The sequence below is a fragment of the Clarias gariepinus genome, chromosome 12 (genome assembly GCF_024256425.1).
Source record: "Clarias gariepinus isolate MV-2021 ecotype Netherlands chromosome 12, CGAR_prim_01v2, whole genome shotgun sequence".
In the NCBI taxonomy this organism is placed as follows: Eukaryota; Metazoa; Chordata; class Actinopteri; order Siluriformes; family Clariidae; genus Clarias; species Clarias gariepinus.
Genome location: NC_071111.1, coordinates 26,850,551 through 26,871,739, shown reverse-complemented (window position 1 = coordinate 26,871,739; position 21,189 = coordinate 26,850,551). Strand labels below are relative to the sequence as shown.

General features: G+C 36.4%; 1 protein-coding gene across 2 annotated transcripts in view; it reads right to left on the bottom strand.

Annotated features, from left to right (window-relative positions):
* The window catches only part of LOC128533813 (NACHT, LRR and PYD domains-containing protein 12-like), a 470,287-nt gene that overhangs the window by 28,745 nt on the left and 420,353 nt on the right, over positions 1 to 21,189 (bottom strand). Inside the window, exons 2-6 of one of the 2 annotated variants that reach the window (XM_053508074.1) lie at positions 18,953 to 19,071; positions 18,646 to 18,762; positions 14,557 to 14,673; positions 9,553 to 11,340; positions 4,063 to 4,257 (exon numbers count right to left, since the gene is read on the bottom strand). In XM_053508074.1, the coding sequence (XP_053364049.1) occupies positions 4,063 to 4,257; positions 9,553 to 11,340; positions 14,557 to 14,673; positions 18,646 to 18,762; positions 18,953 to 19,005 (2,270 nt within the window). In that variant the 5' untranslated portion in view covers positions 19,006 to 19,071. Of the gene's footprint in view, positions 1 to 4,062; positions 4,258 to 9,552; positions 11,341 to 11,585; positions 12,707 to 14,556; positions 14,674 to 18,645; positions 18,763 to 18,952; positions 19,072 to 21,189 lie in introns of those variants that run through there. The other variant, XM_053508073.1, reaches the window with a different exon arrangement.

Below are 21,189 nucleotides of genomic sequence, written 5' to 3'. Positions count from 1 at the left end.
TCGAAAAATCTTAAAAGCAGTCAGTCTCAACCCCAAGAGACTGGCTGGCTGGGAAATAGTGGTGACGAGAGCTGTCAGTAATCAGACTGTGGTTCTGGACCGCAAATTGGATAACATCTTGGTGAGACTAGCAGCTATGCAACGTGATTTGGACAAACCTGGAGACCAGTGATGGACATTAAATATCTGTGAAATTGGCAGATATTGACCGAAACCTGGAAAATATGATTATCTTTTCGGCTGCCCCTTTTCTTTCCAGCTACTGCATTTCAAGGCCGTGGCTGAAGACATAACAAACTCCCCGAAGACCAAGATAACGAGACGCTCTGGAATTCTACTTCCCTTCCCCCCTTCAAGGACACCTGGCGCAGACTATTACGGGATGTTACAGGCTTACAACTGACACGCACGCACTCACGCACACACATAACAGCTACAGATAGACACTCTACCTTTCCCATATCCAACGCCTTCGTGTGCTTATTCCCTTCAGTGTGGGCAGGCGGAATCGGGACCCTGCTCTCTAGCTGCAGGGACTGGAGCTGTTTGCCTACATTGGACATTTCCTATCCCCTGTACCCTAATCGTTGCAATGTTTATGTCTTGTGTTTACATGTTTTTATGTGCTCGTTGCTGAGGTATTTTTTGTACCCCTGATCGCACACTGCCCTTTTCGAAGGACAGTCTGGGAGGGGATTTTTTACCCTCGTTATCCTAATGTATCTATTCCTTATCTTCTATGATGGCACCGGTTAGGTGGCTGCCGTCGCGACTCTGTGGTCGCACAAAATCATTTCACTGCATATTGTACTCTGTATGATTGTGTATGTGACAAATAAAATTTGAATTTGACTTACGCACACTCATACTCACACACACGCACATCCACATCATTAGTGAGCAGGCGTGCGTGCCTTGGTGTTTACTCCTGACACGCGCACTGCCTGCTTACAGTACCACTTTTTTACCTGTCTAAGCTCCTTTTATCTGAGTCCCACAATTGCATCTGTTCGAGCTCGGTAGATAAAGGCAAGAGGACAGAAGTCTTTTATCCACTCTAGAGCTACCACATCAGGATTGCTATAGGTAATTTGTAATTAGCAATTCCTCAATGCCTTTGATCTCTGCAAGTTCCTCAAAATATCACTGCTTAGCACTGGCATTTATCTTCTCCCAGTAAGGTCTCTTTTTTTTATGCTTACCCGTCTTCACCTCAACAGAAAACACTGTCACAAATTTAAGAAAGATAACTAATGACTAACAAGTCGCTCTTATTTTATCGGACATTACGATTGGAACAGTTACTCAGTACTTGAGTAGTCTTTTTACCCAATACTGTTTTTCTCTTACTTGAGTAATATTTTGGATAACTACTTTTTACTTCTACGTAAGTAATAATATTTCGAAGTACAGCTACTATTATTTGAGTACATTTTTTGGCTACTCTACCCACCTCTAGTCTGCAGAGATTATAACAGGAATGAAGAATTAGGCATTCTTGCCCAATGGGTGAAATATACTTAGGTTTATCGGTGTGTACACACGTTTGATTACATTCAGATCCTGACAAATCCAAACAGATACCAAAATAGATAACAAGCCTTTGTTACAGTGATGATACTGTACTAACATGATTAGCATGTTGCTAGCATTATGCTAATGATATTAGCATGTTGCTAGCATTATGATAATAACATTACCATGTTGCTAGAATGATGCTAATATGGTTAGCATTGTAACAGCTTTCCAATACACTGCTGCGTTGGTATTATTTAAGCAAGACCTTGGACGCATACAAACAGAGACCATGCAAAACGGAAGTCAATGCAATATGTCTTACTTTATTTGTGCTCCAGTAACAATTGTCTTGAATCTACTTAATGGTAACCAATGTTCCCAAATCTATAATCGATGACACTATTACAAATTACAGCATTACAAATAGTCTCCCCACACACTACTCTGTTGTGCAGTCAAAAACTGTGTGCTTCCGAAATTACAGTACCAACACACACACACACACCTGGCTCTTACACCGGCGCAACCGTTATAATGTGTCACATTGCCACACAGTGGCCAAAGAAACTTTACAATAAATAGCTCCAACAAGCATGTTAATAGCATGATGCTAACTAATAATAGCATGTTTCTGGCTATATTATTAGCATGTAACTAACATGATGCTAGCGTTATTAGCATGTTGCTAGCATGACTCTAATGATTAGCCACGGCAAGCACCACTCACATTTTCTTCAGAAAACGTACCTCTCTAGTTCTCATTATTATGATTCAATTATTTTAATTTTTATTAGTTGTATTATTTGAATCAAAAGAAGATTATACATGAACAGAAATAAAAATATACACGGCTCAAAAAATTAAGGGAACACTTAAACAACACAATGTAACTCCAAGTCAATTATACTTCTGTGAAATTAAACTGCACTTTAAAAGCAACACTGATGGACAATCAATTTCACATGCTGTTATGCAAATAGACAACAGGTGGAAATTATAGGCGATTAGCAAGACACCCCCAATAAAGGAGTGGTTCTGTAGGTGGTGAACACAGAACACTTTATTTTTTTGAGCAGTGTATATACAAATGAAATGAAGCATAAATTTTATTGTTCGGTTATTAGTATTGTTAATGTTATTTTATTGTTTACTCATTTTCAGCTATGTTACAACCTCCAAGATGCTAATCCTGTACAAGGGTCTGCAGAGAGTGACAGCCAAGCACCAGCCCAGAGTAACCACAGGTGAAGAGACAGAGTTAGTGGGTGCTCTTTGTGCATCCATGGACAGAAAGGTCCACAGAATAGAATACAACAATTTTCTTTCACAGACCACCGTGCCTGACCGAAGATTCAAAAGGCTGACCTTTAATGACACCAGAACAATTTATTAAGCCCTTTAGAGAATAATTGCAGCAACAGTAAGATCTAGCCAGTCAACTTCCACTGCCAGGGGGCGAAGAGGTGGCAGGAGACAAACAAGAAGAGCCACAAGCTCATCTGCTGTTTGGAGATTCTTTGGAGAACGAGCAACTAAAGGCGCTACAAAACAACATCAGTCTCTTGAAGAAAGAAGAAACAGGATCAACCCCTTAAAGCTCAGGCACTTGGTCTTTTTTAATGCCAATCTTCACTAAAGACTAGCTAAAACTGTCATCTGGATGCTGCTTTTTTCTTTTTGTTTTACACATTTATTTTATATTTTGTTGTGATTGTCTAAGCTTGTTTCATTGTAAATAGTTAAATGTTTATAAATAAAATACATAAAATCAAAAATTTTACCTTTTTTGTGTAACTGAGACAAGTCTTTGTTTTTGTAATTTTTATATAAAAAAAGAATTATAATATATTAAATAAATGATTAAATAAATAAATATTATGAGTCATACTATTTCAGGTAAAAAACAACACTGTACACCTGCTTTTAGTGAGTAAGAGTCCGGGATGGTGCCAGAGATTTTCTTTTGCTGCTGCTAAGGGGTCACTGAAATTTAGGGTTTTTTCATTTACTGTTTCATTTGCAACACCCCTGACACATACACACACATTTACACACATATACAGTGTGCAGTACCTACTCTGTGACAGTTACATTAAAACTGCCAACTCTCACACTCTATGTTGAAGACTTATACACGCTCTGCTCTCATACATTCTTTTCATTTCACAGCTCCTGCATGACTGTTGCATTTTACATACATAATATTGCGTGCAATCGGTTGTATTCTCTTTTAATCAGGTTTGATTGGTCTGAATATAAAAATAATTATATATTGTTTTTGACCCAGACTTCTGTACTACATACCTGCTTCCCTACTGGAGAAGCTACTTAGCTGCTGGAGAGCATGTAGCTGATTTGGCTGGTGTAAAAGAATTGTTTTTTATTACTGCATTTATTTTTCAATTAGAATTTGTTCTAAATAAACAATAACGTTTTGGGGGTGCTGTGGGGGTGCTATGACTATCCTAGTAGTAGCTACAACAACCCCAAACCCCTACAAGACAACACACATAGTTACTGTGACTCTCAAAGAGATGATTTTACCTCAGACTTTTCACTTTACTGTGAGGATTCTTCAGTACAGCAGAGAGAGTCTTTACTCCTGAGTCTCCTAGTTTACTGTAGGACAGATCCAGTGTTTTCACAGTCAGATGCAGTTCTCTCAGATTGGAGGTTTCTGAGTTGAGTGCTGAGACCAGAGCTGACCAACTGTTCACTCCAACTTTATCACACCTGAGACTGAAGGAAATTAAATAATACATAATGAAATAAAGTTAGAGCAAATAATCAAACAAATCCTCAAATATTTTACTGTTGCTTCTTATTTTACAAATGCAATCAAACATCACATAGACTGTAGGCTCAAAGGGACAAAACTTGCAGTTTATATTCTGGCACTAAACTGCTCCTAACGTCCCTTCTATTTTTGATTTTGATTTCATTTAAGGTGCAGATTTAACTTCAGGCAAATACAGAAGGACTGATAAAGTTTAATTAAATTCCGTGCAGTCAGTTTTGCGGACAGACAGACAGAACTTTTTTTTTCTGAGACTGGTATGAGGTCCTCCAATGTATGAAATGTAAAGTTATCATTTAAAGAAAGTCAAAAAAGAGTTCTAATCAATGTACAAATAAAACATTTCTTTTATTATATAGATTATTATGGACAAAATAATATTTATATGACACAATAAGAATTTGTAATTACTATAATGTTTTAATTTCATTTTAATTATCTATTTAATTATAATCACACTGTCCCTGACAATGAATACAATACAAACTGTACAGTTAATTGTGGGGCATTTGCGAGGTGATGATTTTCAGACAGATTTAAGTCATAAATATTGTAGGTTATAGTCGATAAATATGTTAATGTGCAACTTTAATAGTCTTAATAACTACAAATCAGTTTCTTCTGTATACAGTACTGTATACTGTATATATTCTATATTTTTTAAAGTCATAATTATATCATATAGAATTTTTATTTTAAACACTAGCGACAACCTAACCTATTTTTATTCAATAATCTACACAGTGTTAAACTATCATTGCTTTTTAGACGTTAAAATTTAAAAATAACACAGCTGTGTATACAATTGAACAAGTTTGACAGTAAAATGAGATCACACCATTTTAACAGTTCTGAGAAAAATATATTTTGTGCACTTTTTCTTTGAGTCACAAATATATTAAACACAAATGTTAGAATAATTAATAGTATTAATATTGACTTATTATTAACTTTATTAATAGTAATAATTGTTTCTTCTTGTATAGAAAAACATTTTGATTGGTGTGGGTGGGGCCACTGAGAAAGTTGATCGGGCCCCTACATGTGATCGAGACCCCTCCTGATTATGTATCTTGGAGGTGAATGCAAGCTTGATGAAGTACAACAGTTATAGGGAAATGTGGGTGGGGATGAGGGGAAATGAGGGTGAAGGCAATATAGGGGGTGTTTATTAGATAATGGTAAAATTCTGAAAATAAATATCAAGAATTTTATTTAGGAATCAGACTAATAGTAGCAAAAATCTTATCAATGCAGTGTTGTGAATTGAGATCAAACACCAATATAGCATAGTACGATGCCATACAAGTTCAGTAATAGCAGCATGGAGTTCATTGTTGGCATGTGTGTGTGCTTGTGTGTGTTCGAGGCTATTTATTGTATTATTCAAAACAACTAATCTAAATCAACTTTCTCCAATTGGTGGGTTTGTTGTCACATGTCATGCTGTACCAATCAGAGCGAGCACAGGGCTGCTAGGTTAAAAACGGTGGGTGGAAACAGGAATGTGTACAAAATTCACTTTTATCAATTTTGGACATTCACATGGGTCTCCAGAGTCTAATGCATAGTCATTTCGAGGCATGGGCAGGAGTCATGCCCCCAAATGCTTTGCCCACCCTACTAATGCCAAACATCCTTCCTTCACCTAGAGCTAGCACATCCATATAGGCCAACGGTTCTCAACCCTAGTCCTGGAGGACTACCTGTCCTGCATATTTTAGTGTTTTCCCTGCTATTTATGTAAAAATAGATGATGACCGGATAATTTACTAATACACTCACTCATTGTCTATACAGCTTTATCCTGTATTTAGGACACACACTCATTCACACACTTCAGGCAATTTTGAAAACACCAATTAGCATAATCTGCATGGCTTTGGACTGTGGGAAGAAACTCAACAAGCATGGGGAGAACATGCAAACTCAATGCACACAGAGACGGGAATCGAACCTGGCCAGGAATTGAACCCGGATCCTGGGTTCTGTCCTGGCTGTCTGCACTATAAATTGTTTAACATCAGCTACTGTGTGTGTATATATATATATATATATATATAGTCGCTACACTATATATACATTTGTCTGGTTTTATTTTTATCTCTTCTAAAAAAAAACCTAAATTGGCTTACCGAACATACATACACAATATAGTGTGTGTGTATATATATATATATATATATATATATATATATATATATATATATATATATACAGGTCCTTCTCAAAAAATTTGCATATTGTGATAAAGTTCATTATTTTCTGTAATGTACTGATAAACATTAGACTTTTATATATTTTAGATTCATTACACACAACTGAAGTAGTTCAAGCCTTTTATTGTTTTAATATTGATGATTTTGGCATACAGCTCATGAAAACCCCAAATTCCTATCTCAAAAAATTAGCATATTCCATTCGACCAATAAAAGAAAAGTGTTTTTAATACAAAAAAAGTCAACCTTCAAATAATTATGTTCAGTTATGCACTCAATACTTGGTCAGGAATCCTTTTGCAGAAATGACTGCTTCAATGCGGCGTGGCATGGAGGCAATCAGCCTGTGGCACTGCTGAGGTGTTATGGAGGCCCAGGATGCTTCGATAGTGGCCTTAAGCTCATCCAGAGTGTTGGGTCTTGCGTCTCTCAACTTTCTCTTCACAATATCCCACAGATTCTCTATGGGGTTCAGGTCAGGAGAGTTGGCAGGCCAATTGAGCCCAGTAATACCATGGTCAGTAAACCATTTACCAGTGGGTTTGGCACTGTAAGCAGGTGCCAGGTCATGCTGAAAAATGAAATCTTCATCTCCATAAAGCTTTTCAGCAGATGGAAGTGCTCCAAAATCTCCTGATAGCTAGCTGCATTGACCCTGCCCTTGATAAAACACAGTGGACCAACACCAGCAGCTGACATGGCACCCCAGACCATCACTGACTGTGTGTACTTGACTTCTGGCATTTTGGCATTTCCCTCTCCTCAGTCGTCCTCCAGACTCTGGCACCTTGATTTCCGGATGACATGAAAAATTAGTTTTCATCCGAAAAAAGTACTTTGAACCACTGAGCAACAGTCCAGTGCTGCTTCTCTGTAGCCCAGGTCAGGCGCTTCTGCCACTGTTTTTGGTTCAAAAGTGGCTTGACCTGGGGAATGCGGCACCTGTAGCCCATTTCCTGCACACGCCTGTACACGGTGGCTCTGGATGTTTCTACTCCAGACTCAGTCCACTGCTTCTGCAGGTCCCCCAAGGTCTGGAATCGGTCCTTCTCCACAATCTTTCTCAGGGTCCGGTCACCTCTTCTCGTTGTGCAGCGTTTTCTGCCACACTTTTTCCTTCCCACAGACTTCCCACTGAGGTGCCTTGATACAGCACTCTGGGAACAGCCTATTCGTTCAGAAATTTCTTTCTGTGTCTTACCCTCTTGCTTGAGGGTGTCAATGATGGCCTTCTGGACAGCAGTCAGGTCGGCAGTCTTACCCATGATTGCGGTTTTGAGTAATGAACCAGGCTGGGAGTTTTTAAAAGCCTCAGGAATTTTTTTTTGCAGGTGTTTAGAGCTAATTAGTTGATTCAGATGATTAGGTTAATAGCTCGTTTAGAGAACCTTTTCATGATATGCTAATTTTTTGAGATAGGAATTTTGGGTTTTCATGAGCTGTATGCCAAAATCATCAATATTAAAACAATAAAAGGCTTGAACTACTTCAGTTGTGTGTAATGAATCTAATATATATATATATATACACACTACATTGTGTGTATGTATGTTCGGTAAGCCAATTTAGTTTTTTTTTAGCAAAGGAAGAAATAAAAATAAAACGAGACAAACATGTTGACCAAAAAATTATCATATATTGACCACTGTTTGCCCTGATTTCTAAAGATTGCAATCGACCACGTCTAACTCCTAAAACAAACAAACAAACAAACAAACAAAAAGATCCCGAAATATCCAGCTAAAATCAGCACAGTCACTATCACATTTAAGGCAATGGAAGATAAGACAGCCAGGCCAAACCACGTAGTAGTAGCAGTTGTAGTAGCAATAGTAGTAGTAGTAATAGTCCTTTGTAAGTTCAGCCAGAAGCTCTCTCATACTTTTTATGTTTCCTTTTATTTATGTTTTCATAGTCAGTCCACTTTGGCGTCTCTGCTCGTATACTGCACTAAATATACATTGACCCTATACATTATGTGACTGTAAGTATAACTAAATTCTCTCTCTCTCTCTCTCTCTCACACACACACACACACACACACAACACACACATACACACTCCCTCTGTAGATACACACATGGCACTCCTGTGCCCTTCTGCCCCCCGGAACCTGTCTGACACATCCTGGTGCTTCACTTCTGGTTGACGATTTCATCTCTTTCTTTCTTTCTTTCTTTCTTTCTTTCTTTCTTTCTTTTTTAACGCCATTGCCAGCGTCTGTGGCTATATTCATGGTGAGAGTCATTTTTGTTATTCAATATTAAGACTAATATATACAGGAAGATGTTTAATATTATTTTTTTTTAAGGACTTTAAAACTACATTTGGATTTACTTGTTTAAAAACTTTTTTTTAAAAGTGTCATGACTTGACCACCAAGATGGTCTTGGACTCAGCTGAAACAGAATGCACTCTGTTAACTGTTTTGTACCCTAGTCTCCATCAGTAAAAGTGGACTACATATTAAACATATAAATATTTTCCTTTTATACTGAACTTTTGGCCTCAGCGCACACAGTATGACCACAAAACAATTCCTGTTGAAAAAAAAATCTTTTATCACCCAAATGAGGATGGGTTCCCTGTTCAGTCTAAACTTCCTATTGTCATCTCAGGAAGTTTTTTCTTGCCACTGTCACCCTTGACTCATCAGGGACAAACTATTAGGTTGTATATATTTCTGCCCTTTTTTTTAAACTTATTTATATATTTTTTATTCTGCTTTGCGACAATGATCTTTGTTAGCTCCATATAAACAGAATTTAATTTAACTGACTTGAATCAAAGTTTCAGTACATGTTAACAAGTTGCAATTGTCTGACTCCAATCAAACCTAAAACATGAACTCGTCTTTCATTACAAAAGTCCACTGAGGGGTGTTTTTCTCCTTAAATGGAACCATCTGGCTCCCAGATATCGACTAAATACCCTGCAGTATTATCCATTTTCAAAAGAAACTTTTTAAATAATTTCTAACACTGTAACAGTAGAACTGTTATATTCAGCTTTACTTACATTGCTTTCCTGGATTCTGCAATCACAGGCATCAGTTTCAGAAGAACATCATCTGTTATCTTATCTGGACTGAAATATTTACTCAGGTCAAACTCTTCCAGCTCCTGTGCTGATGTTAGTAACACAAACACCAGAGCAGACCACTGTGATGAAGAAGAGAGTTCACCTTGTTTTCCAGATTTCAGATAGTGTTGGATTTCCTCCTCTAGAGAATTATCACCCAGTTCATTCAGACAGTGGAACAGATTGATGGATTTCTCCGTAGAACGCTCTTCACTGATTCTCCCCTTAATGTACTGAACTGTTTCCTCTGTCTTCTGGAAGCTACTTCCTGTATGTGTTACTAAGGCCTGTAAGAGTTTCTGATTGGACTCCAGTGAGAGACCCAGAAGAAAGCGAAGGAAAAGATCTAGATGTCCAGTCTGACTTTTTAAAGCTTCAACTACAGCAGACTTGTGGAAATCTAAAACTGTAATTTCTTCCTTCTTCTGTTCTGAAGCTGGACTCGTTTTAAGAACGTTTCTCTTTTTCATCCTAAACATTAGGTGCACATACAGTGCTCCGAGGTGTTCCTGAATGCTCAGATGAACAAAGCAGTACACTTTATTCTGGTGAAGCCCAAACTCCTCTCTGAAGATCTGCGTACACACACCTGAGTAGACTGCTGCTTCTCTCACATCAATGCCACACTCTCTCAGGTCTTCATCATAGAAGATCAGGTTCCCTTTCTCCAGCTGCTCAAAAGCCAGTTGTCCCAGTTTAAGAAGCATTTCTTCATCACTCTTCTGCTTCTTTGAGTATTTTTCTCTTATGATGTTCATCTGAATGATGAGGAAGTGTGTGTACATTTGAGTCAGAGTCTTAGGGATCTCTCCACTCTCTGCTTTACCCAAAATTCTCTCTAGAACAGCAGCTGAAATCCAGCAGAAGACTGGGATGTGACACATGATGTAGAGGCTCCTTAATGACTTCAGGTGTGTGATGATGTTATTGGCCAGGCTCTGATCACTGATCCGCTTCCTGAAGTACTCCTCCTTCTGTGGGTCATTAAACCCTCGTACCTCTGTGACTCGATGGACACACTCAGAGGGGATTTGATCAGATGCTGCAGGTCGGGAGGTGATCCAGATGAGAGCAGAGGGAAGCAGATTCCCTTTGATCAGGTTTATCAGCAGCACAGGCACTGATGCAGATTTAGTTACATCACACACTCTCACTGTGTTCTGGAAATCTAGAGGAAAACGACACTCGTCCAATCCATCAAAAATAAACAGAACCTTTTCCAAACTGGACATTTCTGTTTCTTTAATTTTTTCAAAACAGACATGAAGGAGCTCCATCAGACTCAGTTTCAGGTCCTTCATCAAATTCAGCTCTCTGAAAGGAAGTGGAAATATGAGGTGGACATCCTGATTTGCTTTCCCTTCAGCCCAGTCCACAATAAACTTCTGCACAGAGACAGTTTTTCCGATGCCAGCGACTCCCTTTGTCAGCACAGATCTGATGGGTTCGTCTTGGTCAGATAAGGGCTTAAAGATGTCATTGCATTTGATTGGTGTTTCCTTTGTTGTTGTTCTCCTGGACGCTGCTTCAATCTGTCTTACCTCATGTTCTTTATTGACGTCTCCACTGTCTCCCTCTGTAATGTAGAGCTCTGTGTAGATCTCATTCAGGTGTGTTTGGGTTCCCAGGTTTATTATCACTCCATTCAAGAACTGAAACTTCTTCATCAGATTTAATTTGAACTTTTTCTGGAATTTATTTACAGCAGCAGATTCTGGGTCGTGCCTGTGACATGGTGAAGTAGAATGTGGTGAAACATGGGGTCAAATATTTAATCTTTAAGATCAAATTCTTTTGCCCTATCACTGATAGCTCTTTATAATGTTCTCACTATGTGATTGTTTTATTCTATTATATGTTTTTTATAATCTAAGCACTCTGTACTTAATAACAGTTTATAAGATGTTATAAGAGATGTTTATAACAGCAGTCTTTTAGTGTCACAATCATGTTGTTGGATTTGATCTTACCCTGTATTTGTGATGATGTTCTTTCCTGTTCTGTCTCCTGTCTTTTGTAGATCACTGTAAAAAAAAAAAAAAAAAAAAAAATTCCAGTTAATAATTTTTACCATAGTTTAAATATTAGCCTCAAAGACATAGTTTGGGTGTTTTCCAGTCAGTATTTATGCAGAATTGGGGTGCAATTAATAATTTATAGTCTATAAGTAAATTTCAATATGTCTTTATGAATTTTTTATTATAAATTTTCCTGCTTTGCACATTGTCTATGGAGTTTGTCACCCAGAGATCGAGTTTAATGTAAGTAACCAGGGTTAAATTTCACAATCCTCTGTGCAAAAATCTATCCAAAGTTCAGCTGTTTCTCATATGAAACTTCTCCAGTCCGTCTTATCAAGTAAGTTTATGTCTCTTGTTTTAAGAAATTCAACTAACACCAGTAAAATTATCTGTCCAAGTAGCAAGAAAATATTACTTGATAAGTGGGACTGCAGAAGATTTAAAAGAGAAGATTTGCACTAGAGGGCATTGTTTTGCCCTTTGTAGTTTTTGTTTTGCAGACTCAGTTTCCCAGAAGACACCTCAGTCAGGCGATGCGGGAGCACACCTGAACCGAGGTAGGTCGTTAAATCTTCAATAAAGAGCTGATTAGTCTGGGAAATTGGGTCGAGCATTGAATGTTTGTATGTACTGTCAGTTATGTGGGCATTTTGTTTTGTGCATTGTTTTTCTTTGTTTATATGTTGGTTTATTTTATATTGTTATTTTGTAGTTCATGTTATCCCATAACTACTAAGCATGTTCCCAGTCTAATTCTGTTCATATGTAAGTCTATGGTGTTCATGTGTGTGTGGAGCTTATTCGGTGTTGTGTCATGTTGTGAGTTAGAAAATAGGTAAGTAGTTAGTCTCTGTGTGTCCTTTAGCCTAGCCTCTGTGTTTCTGTATCTCTTGCCTTTAGTGTGTAGCTAGGTGTGTGTTAGGCTAAGGACATCTTCAGCTAAGTACCATGGGTAGCTAATTGCTATGTTTAGCTAATTGACATGTCTTTAGCCTTAGTCCTGTCTTGTGTCATGTCCCCGTTTTCAGCTCCATGCTTAGCTAGAGCCTGTGTTTTATCCTTAAGCATGTGTCTCAACATGGTGCTTATATTTTTTGTCCTGTCCTCTAGCCTGGGTATTGGTCAGTTATAGGTTGTATAATTTAAGTGGTTGTTTCTTTGTTTTTGTTTCTTTGGGAGTCCTGTTTTGGTTATATCCTGAATAAAGACTCTTTTGTTCAAAAATACCCCTCTGCGCCTATGCCTGCCCTTTTCTGCCCACGGCATTAACAGCCATTACCACCCAATCATGACATAGTCCAGTTTACTTATGAGTGTGTAGTTGTGTTCATTGTATTGCTCTGTCCTAAGTTACTTTCAGTGTCCATGTCCTGTGGTTTTTCTTTAATGGGTTTAATTTTCTTGTTGGCCGATTTTTTTTTTTTTTTTTTTTTTTTATAATTTTTTTTAATTTTTTTTTTTAAGTTAGCTGAAAATACTCCTCTCACTGTGACATCCCTGTAACTATTCAAGCAAATGATGTATGCGCTTTATTTAATTGGCTTATACAGTTTAGAGTATATTTATACAGTTGGAAAAAAAAAAGGGTGAATAGAAATATATCATATAATCTTAATGGTGGAGCAGCATTTTCTATATATACTTTTAGTCACATTCCTCGCTAACACGTTTTAAACAAAAGGAAATTTACTGTACATCAGTTCATTTGTAACTGCTGTGTGAGCAAAAATGGAGGCCTCACTTGGGACTTGCACACAGTGATTTGTGTGAGATGGGTATTTACATTTTTTAAAAAATTACTTTTTGTTTTAAAAGAGAATCATTACAGGTGATGAGACATGGATTCATCTCTACGAGCCTAAGAGTAAACAGAATGGACCAGAAATATCCTCGATATCCGACCAAGAAAAAGTTACAACCCAACCATCGCCTGGAAATTGATCGGATTTTTAAAACTCACTCGGATTTTGTGTGAGAGTGAGTGAGAGAGAGGAGTGGTGGCTGTACACACTCAACTGTGACTGGTTTTAAAGAAATCCTCCAAAGTGAATGTATATGTATTTATACCTAGTCATAATTGAATAGAGGGATTTTTTTCCTGTAGATACTTGAATTAGATACTTAATCCTTTATTCTTTCAGGGTGGCATACTCAGTAACATTCTTTCCAGATTCATTCTTTTAAGTTACAGTACCTCCTACTACATATAGCAGACCTTTCTTAAGTAACTCTAGATTCTTTCACAACCTGAGAATTTACTTACATCACAAAACAGCATGTCCACCCCAGTGGCATCTATTTTAAATACCACAAGCACATTTTTTTAAAACAAAAACAAAGATAAAAAGTATTTGATTCAGACAGTTGTGGACTTGTGACTAAAGTCACTCAATTGTCAGGACTGAACATTCCTACAGTCTACCTGAGCCTCCTATAATGAACTGGACTCCATATTAACTTTAATCTGTTATATTGAACTTCCAGCTGCCTAACACACAGTATGACTGCACAACAATTCCTGCTCTCTGTTATCACCCAAATGGGTTTCGTGTTGGTTCAAGGTTCCTTCCTACTGTCATTTCAAGGAGTTTATCGTTGCCACCGTCGCCCTTGCTTATGGGGGACAATCTGATCATTATGATTTATACACATTTCCATAATTTTCTTTTGATTCTGTAAAGCTGCTTTGTGACAATAACTATTGTTAAAAACACTATACAAATAAAATGCAATTTAGCTGAATTTTAAAGGTACCACAAACAAAAATTCTAATGAGGACAAAAATTTGGAAACTTAATAGTGGCTTTAATAAATATAACAAATATTGTGTTTTAGTATTTAGTTTGCTGTCCTGTTTATCTAGATGAATTTTGCTTTAACTGTGACTTCAGCAGTGGCATTAACAGTGAGGAAACGTTACCTGTAAAGAGGTGAGAAGACTCCAGCTTTAAACTCAATAGGAGGATCCATAGACTCATCACTCTTCATGGAGATACAGCTGGGTGCTGCTGATTCTGATCTTTCTCCCTGAAGTTTACTGCACAACATTACAGACAGTCCTTTAGTTACACTCTTTACTCTTTACTCTTTACTACCGTAGTACCTAAAAGTACCTTCTTAATTTAATAGGTAAATAATTGTTCATACAATGAATAAATAACAGTTCTACAATCAATTATTTAAATAAATTATTCCCTTTGTGTTTTTAGTAAATACATTGTATAGAAATTGTAATATGCAACATTGCAATTCCCCTTCACCAGAACCAAGAGACCAAAACGTTTCAGCCAAAAAGTTTCCGCATGACAACGCCTCTGTGCTCACAGTGAGCTTCATGAAAACACCAAGGTTGGAATGAAACAAATCCGAAATTAGATTAATCTAGACTGTCCTGCACCTCAAGCGCATTGAACACCTTTGTGATTAACTAAAACACTGATGGCACCCAGGCCTCCTCACCCAATATCAGTGCCTGACCTCATGCTCTTGTAGATAATTGAGCACAAATCTACAGCTTTACAATTTTAAATCCCCACAGCTACACACCAAACTCTAGTGGAAAACTCTCTTTGAAGATTAGTTTAAACTACAAAGTGGGACTAACTCTGGAAGGAGATGTTTAAAAGCACATACAGATGGTACTTAACCAGAATAATAGTTTTACCACTGCGTCTCACTGCGATAGTATTTGGGTTTGTGCTTTTCCTGGCGTTTACCGCTGAGTGGCGCTATATAACTATGGACCGACGCCTCAGCCTTAGTTCTTCCTTCCAAAAATTACTGAACTGCAGCTCCTTTAGGGCTGCTTGTAGTAGTGGATATAATCAAGTGAAACATTGTAATTAAATGAATTCATAATCACAATACTAAAATTACAGTACAACTGTAGAATTAAAATTTAATTAAATTTTTTTCTGGATTGAATTTAAGCAAAGTAAACGTTAACACAGTGAGCCTTTAGATTTTTTAATGTGTAATTAGAAAAGCTACGCATGTAGGGTTTTGTGTCATCTTAAATTTTGGGTTCTTTAAATTTGTAGTAGATTATTTGTAGTAATTGAAATAAATGAAACTAAATGACCGTAAAATTTTAACGTTGTCAGGACGTGCTACTGCGTCATTAGATGTCAATGTTTTTTGCGTTATTATTAGAATTTAATGCAGTAGGCTGTTATAATCATCATAACTGTCTTTAATAAATATTAAAAACATTTTAACAAATAACATTTTTACATCACAGTAGCACTCCTGTTGCTTATTTATTTGCTTATTTATTTATTGTTTTTATTTGCATTAAATTTAAGCAAAGTAAATGTATACTTTTATATCTACGCTTTAGATTATATCATGTGTAACACTAACGTAGCCAGAAAACAGACTCTGGGTGTGTATCAGAAAACGCTTGTCAGATTAATGTGCAAAAACTATACTGTATAATAAAATAAATAAAAAAAGTGCACTCACAATGACGTCAAAGCATTATGATTTTGTAAAATAATTAACGCAAACAGTGTGTGCTATTCTGTATTGGTTTTGGGTGAACTTGAGCGCATCAAAAAATGAAACACAATCTCCGGGTCGCGATCCAGAAATCCAGCAGTGGCGGTGAACAAATGCATATTGTACGTATTTAATCCTACTAAGTACTAAGTCCTGAAAGCTTGCAAGGTCATACACATTAGTCAGTCTGATAACAGCAGAAGTACCAGAGGGTGAAGACGTGACTGGAAAACAGGCAGGGTCGATAACAGACTAAGGTAAAAATACTTGAATGAAACAGAAAAAATACTTGAATGAAAAGACGCGAGGTAAACGATTGATCTACTGAATGGTTCTCTCAGCGTGCTTATAAAGCCGGGGGAATAATTAGTTGATCAGATCAGGTGTGCTCTAGTGACAGGTAGGAGTGCAGGGAGAAGAACTGAAGTGAAGTCTTAGGCCATGTCCACACGTAGCCGGGTTATAAAAAAAATAAGATTTTTCTTCTTCGTTTTAAAAAATTATTCCGTTTACATGACCTACATTTTAAAAATATATTTGTCCACATAAAAACGCAAAAGTGCTGTTAGGAGCCTCCTTAATCAACAGGGGGTCAATCAAAAGCCTTGACAGAACGTCATTACCCGTTGCACTTGGTAGAAATCCGGGTTTTGTCCAAAACCACCGTCACTGTCTATGTGGGCTGTCGTCAGAGTTTTGTACAGTATGTAGCAACAGTGAGCTTAGTAGTACATTCAGGCACCTCTATTCATTAACATAATGTGTGAGTAACTGCAAGTGTATGTACACGCAAGTAAAAAGTACAGTACGCAACATTAACACAATCACTAGTTTACTGTACGTACCTCTGCTATTGCACAAAATATCCTCATAAACAAAGCTGACGTCAAATGAAGGAGATGAGCACACAGACAATTACATCATCTGCACAAGGTGACGTTACAACAAGCCAAAATTCTCGTTTCCCCTGTCCACTTAACACCACTGAAAACTGGAGTTTTGGAAAATCTTCACTTTGGACACAGTTTTCCAAAAGCTCTGTTTTTAATGATCAAAACTGCGTTTGCGTGTGGAAAAAAGGCGAAAACCGCTGAGAAAAATCTCAGTTTACCCGGCTGTGTGTGGACCTGGCTTTAGGATCTGGAGCTGCTGGGTTAGTCCGGCTGGCTCTTGACAATTATTGTACAGTTAATATCAATAGCTCTTGTTTTGATTTTTCATGTTTGTTGCATATAGTACATTACTCAGATGTGGAAATTACCATCTTTGTAGTTTTTCTTCGATACAACATATTGTTATCACTATTTTAAGACTTAAGCTCTAATTATATATAAAACTGCGGTGAATTAAAATGTCACTTTGCACCACCGGGCGATCATTTCACAAATGACTTTAAAATTCGACTGATTTTCTTTGGCTGCTGTCGTTTTGTTGCGGTGATGAGCACGGCGATAATAGGCATTCTCATTGACTACCTACTACTGTATGAGTGTGATAGTGAGGTGTCACAAACTGTTGGCCATATAGTATATTTAAGTTCTGAACAATGCATGGACAAAATAGAAACATAGGACACTGACATGGTGTCTGAGCTAAGCCAGGTGGGCATTGATGTTTTATTATTTTAGAGAGACCAAATAAGTTGTGATTTTTTGTGTGTTCTGACACTTTACTATCATAGCAACTTTTTTAGCGAGATGAAATGCAGTATACACTATACAGTATATTATCTGTACATCTCGACCAGGATTCGATTCCAATGCACATCACTGAGTCTAAGGTAATCATTTACTCTAGATAATATATTATTTATACAGTGAAACCTCAGATTGTGAGCAAAGCGGTTTCCGCAAGACGAGCGAAGATTTGTAATAAATTTTGACTTGAAAAACAAACAAGTCTTGGTATACGAGCACCGAGTATCATGTAGCATGCATGCGCTTTATGTTTTGAAGCCGAGCGTCATGTGATCACAACTGAGCCAATGTTTTTTTTTTTTCTCTCTTGCACAATTGTAGGTATTCTATTCTCTACTGCTCTGTCACCATTCTTTTCAAAGGTAAAGTGCAAGTTAATTTGTTTTATTTTTACTTTATTTTCATTTTTATTTTATTTTATTTTATTTTAATCTTTATTTTATTTTATTTTAATTATTATTATGTATTTATTTTTTTTGGGTTGTGGAACAAATAATCTGAGTGTTCATTATTTCTTATAAAGAAATTCGCTTTGGTTTATGGGTGTTTTAATATACAAACACGCTTCTGTATTATACATACAGAATTATACATATGTAAATACAGTATGCTAAGCAGAGCCTTTCATTTTAAATGTATTATAAGCACGTTTTTTAAGAAACAAAAAATCTATTTAAGACAAAAAATATTTGGGCACTTAATAGTGGCTTCATTAAAGATAACAAAAATGTGGTTTTAGTATTTAGATTGACGTCCTATTTATCTAGATGAATTTCCCTTTAACAGTGACATTAACAGTGAGGAGACGTTACCTGTGTAGAGGTGACGAAACTCCAGCTTTAAACTCAATAGGGGGATCCATGGACAAATCACTCTTCATGGAGACACAGCTGGGTGCTGCTGATTCTGATCTTTCTTCCTGGAGTTTCCTGCACAACATTATTTGAACATGTAAATTTATTGAGAGATACATTTTACTTGCAGTGGACAGAATAAATTTTGTCAATAATAGTGAAACACTTTACTATTCGCACTTTTAAAATACATATTCATATGTGATCACTTAGTAATTTGGATATGAATATTTAATGGCTGAAATGTCTTTATGTAGTAGGTTACCGTTTTTTAGAGGGTGGAGAAACATTATCAGTGTCCAGATCATCAGTCTCCATCTTTGAAATTTTTTATCTACAAACTAGTAGTTGAGATCCTGAAGAGTCTGATCTCTGTAAATTAAACTGTGAAAAAAAAAAAAAATGTGTAGTTAAATTCAAATTTAGTTAAGCTAAACTTCCACACAATAATTTTCACATCTTTGACCGAAACAACAACAGTCATCCTTTGGGTTAAAAGAATTCTGTGTTACAGAATTAAGCAATCAGCCAGGACACAAGGACTGACCTTTGAAATAAAAAAAATGGAGAAGAAAATGTAAAAAAATACAAACAAAAATTTATCAAAAATCAAAACACAATAGATCATGTTCTGCTCTAAGCTGGACACCCAGCAGGTGTTATGAAGCTGACAATAAGGCCTTAGGTGAAATAGTAATTGGCCCTAAACCTAATAATAGGCAGTGCCACCGTTACCCTGCTTCACTTTGTCAGACAGGTTCTATTTACATGATTTTTTTTAATATATATTTGTTTAAACATCTTTGAATTTAAGTGCTCTGAATTTTGCATGAAATTCTCTTCAGTCCATTTCAAGGTGTGAAATTCAAGGAGTAAAATTCAATACAGGAAAGCCATCGAGCCAGAACTTAAGCCATTCGTCAGTCACGTGACCCAGGGTAGTAGACATCTTCTATAGCACTTTTAATACCGAAGATGTCTACTTTGATACAGGGGCATTTTAGCGCATAACACCGGTATTGAAGTAGACGACTTTGATAACGGTGTTATGCGCTAAAATGCCTCCACCCCACCCTCGCCACACTACAAAATCTCTATCAAATATTATAATAGAACATGAATTCATAGGTTTATTATGATACAATATATTATTACTATTATAATTAACACTAGGCACGTGACAGCTGTCGAGACCATTAATACAAATTCTCATATAATGTTTATTTTGTGGCACATTTATTTTGCAGGAGTATGTAATAGAAAAATGTTTACACTAAATAAATATTGTTTATGATGAAAAATTACACAAAACTTATGTTATATTGAACTTTCAGTTGCATAAAACACATGATGTTATATAATTTCTATCCGTTATCACCCAAATGAGGATGGGTTCCCTGTTAAGTTTGGTTTCTCCCAAGGTTTCTTCCTATTGCCATCTCAGGGAGTTTTTCCTTGCCACTGTCGCCTTCACCCTTGGCTTGCTCATCAGAGACAATCTTATTATTATCTAGACACATTTTTCTCACACACACAATTCCAAAAATTTTCTTTTCAAATTTTCTTTCCATTTTGATGAAGCGGCTTTGAGACAATAACCATTGTTAAAAATGCTATATAAATAAAACTGAATTGAATTGAATAACAATTTTTATCATAAAATAAAAAATATAAAAATATACATGTGGTATATGGAAAAAAAATAATAATTTATAATTTTTCCCCCTATACATCATGTCTTTTTTAAATTGCTTATTTTATAATCAAATTCGTTGGTGTAATTTGTAAAGCATAAACCTATGAATTTATGTTCTACTATAATAATTGATGGAGATTGTGTGTGTGTGTGGGGGGGGGGGAGGTAAAAGGCTGTTGCATGATCTAGCAAGGGGGCAATTATTTATTCATATAGAGCCAGGAAGATTTGGTGAGCTTTTTCCCTTAATGAATAAAACCATCATTAAAAAACTGTACTTCTACATTACTTTGGGTTATCTTAAATGTATCATTAATGTAGAGATAAGTTTTTAACACCAGTATAAAATATAACACAATACAGAAATCAATGCTATTGAAACATATTATTTTAAGTATCGCTGAACATATATTGGGTCATATTAGTAAAACAAAGAAACTAAGGACAGGACATCAAAACAAACCACATCAAAGACTTTCATTAAGAATCCGCATTTTTTCCTGGGAAATCTCACAAGCAACATTCAGGAATTCAAATAAATAGGTTGTGCTTCACTGAATATGGCGCATGAAATGACTTTATCTAAAAGCCAGACCAAGTACAATGAAGAATTGTGTATAATTAGTTAGCCTAAAACAATATTGTGTCCAATGCTTAAGCAAACATGAATTAAATTTTTTTAAACAGCAAAAAACATGATGATTATTAGTATAAAAAGTCCTAAGCACTTCGTGTTCATATTTGTCCAGCATTAAATAATTACTTCATCCATTATTTGACCACGGCTGGAAATAACAGCTGAAATG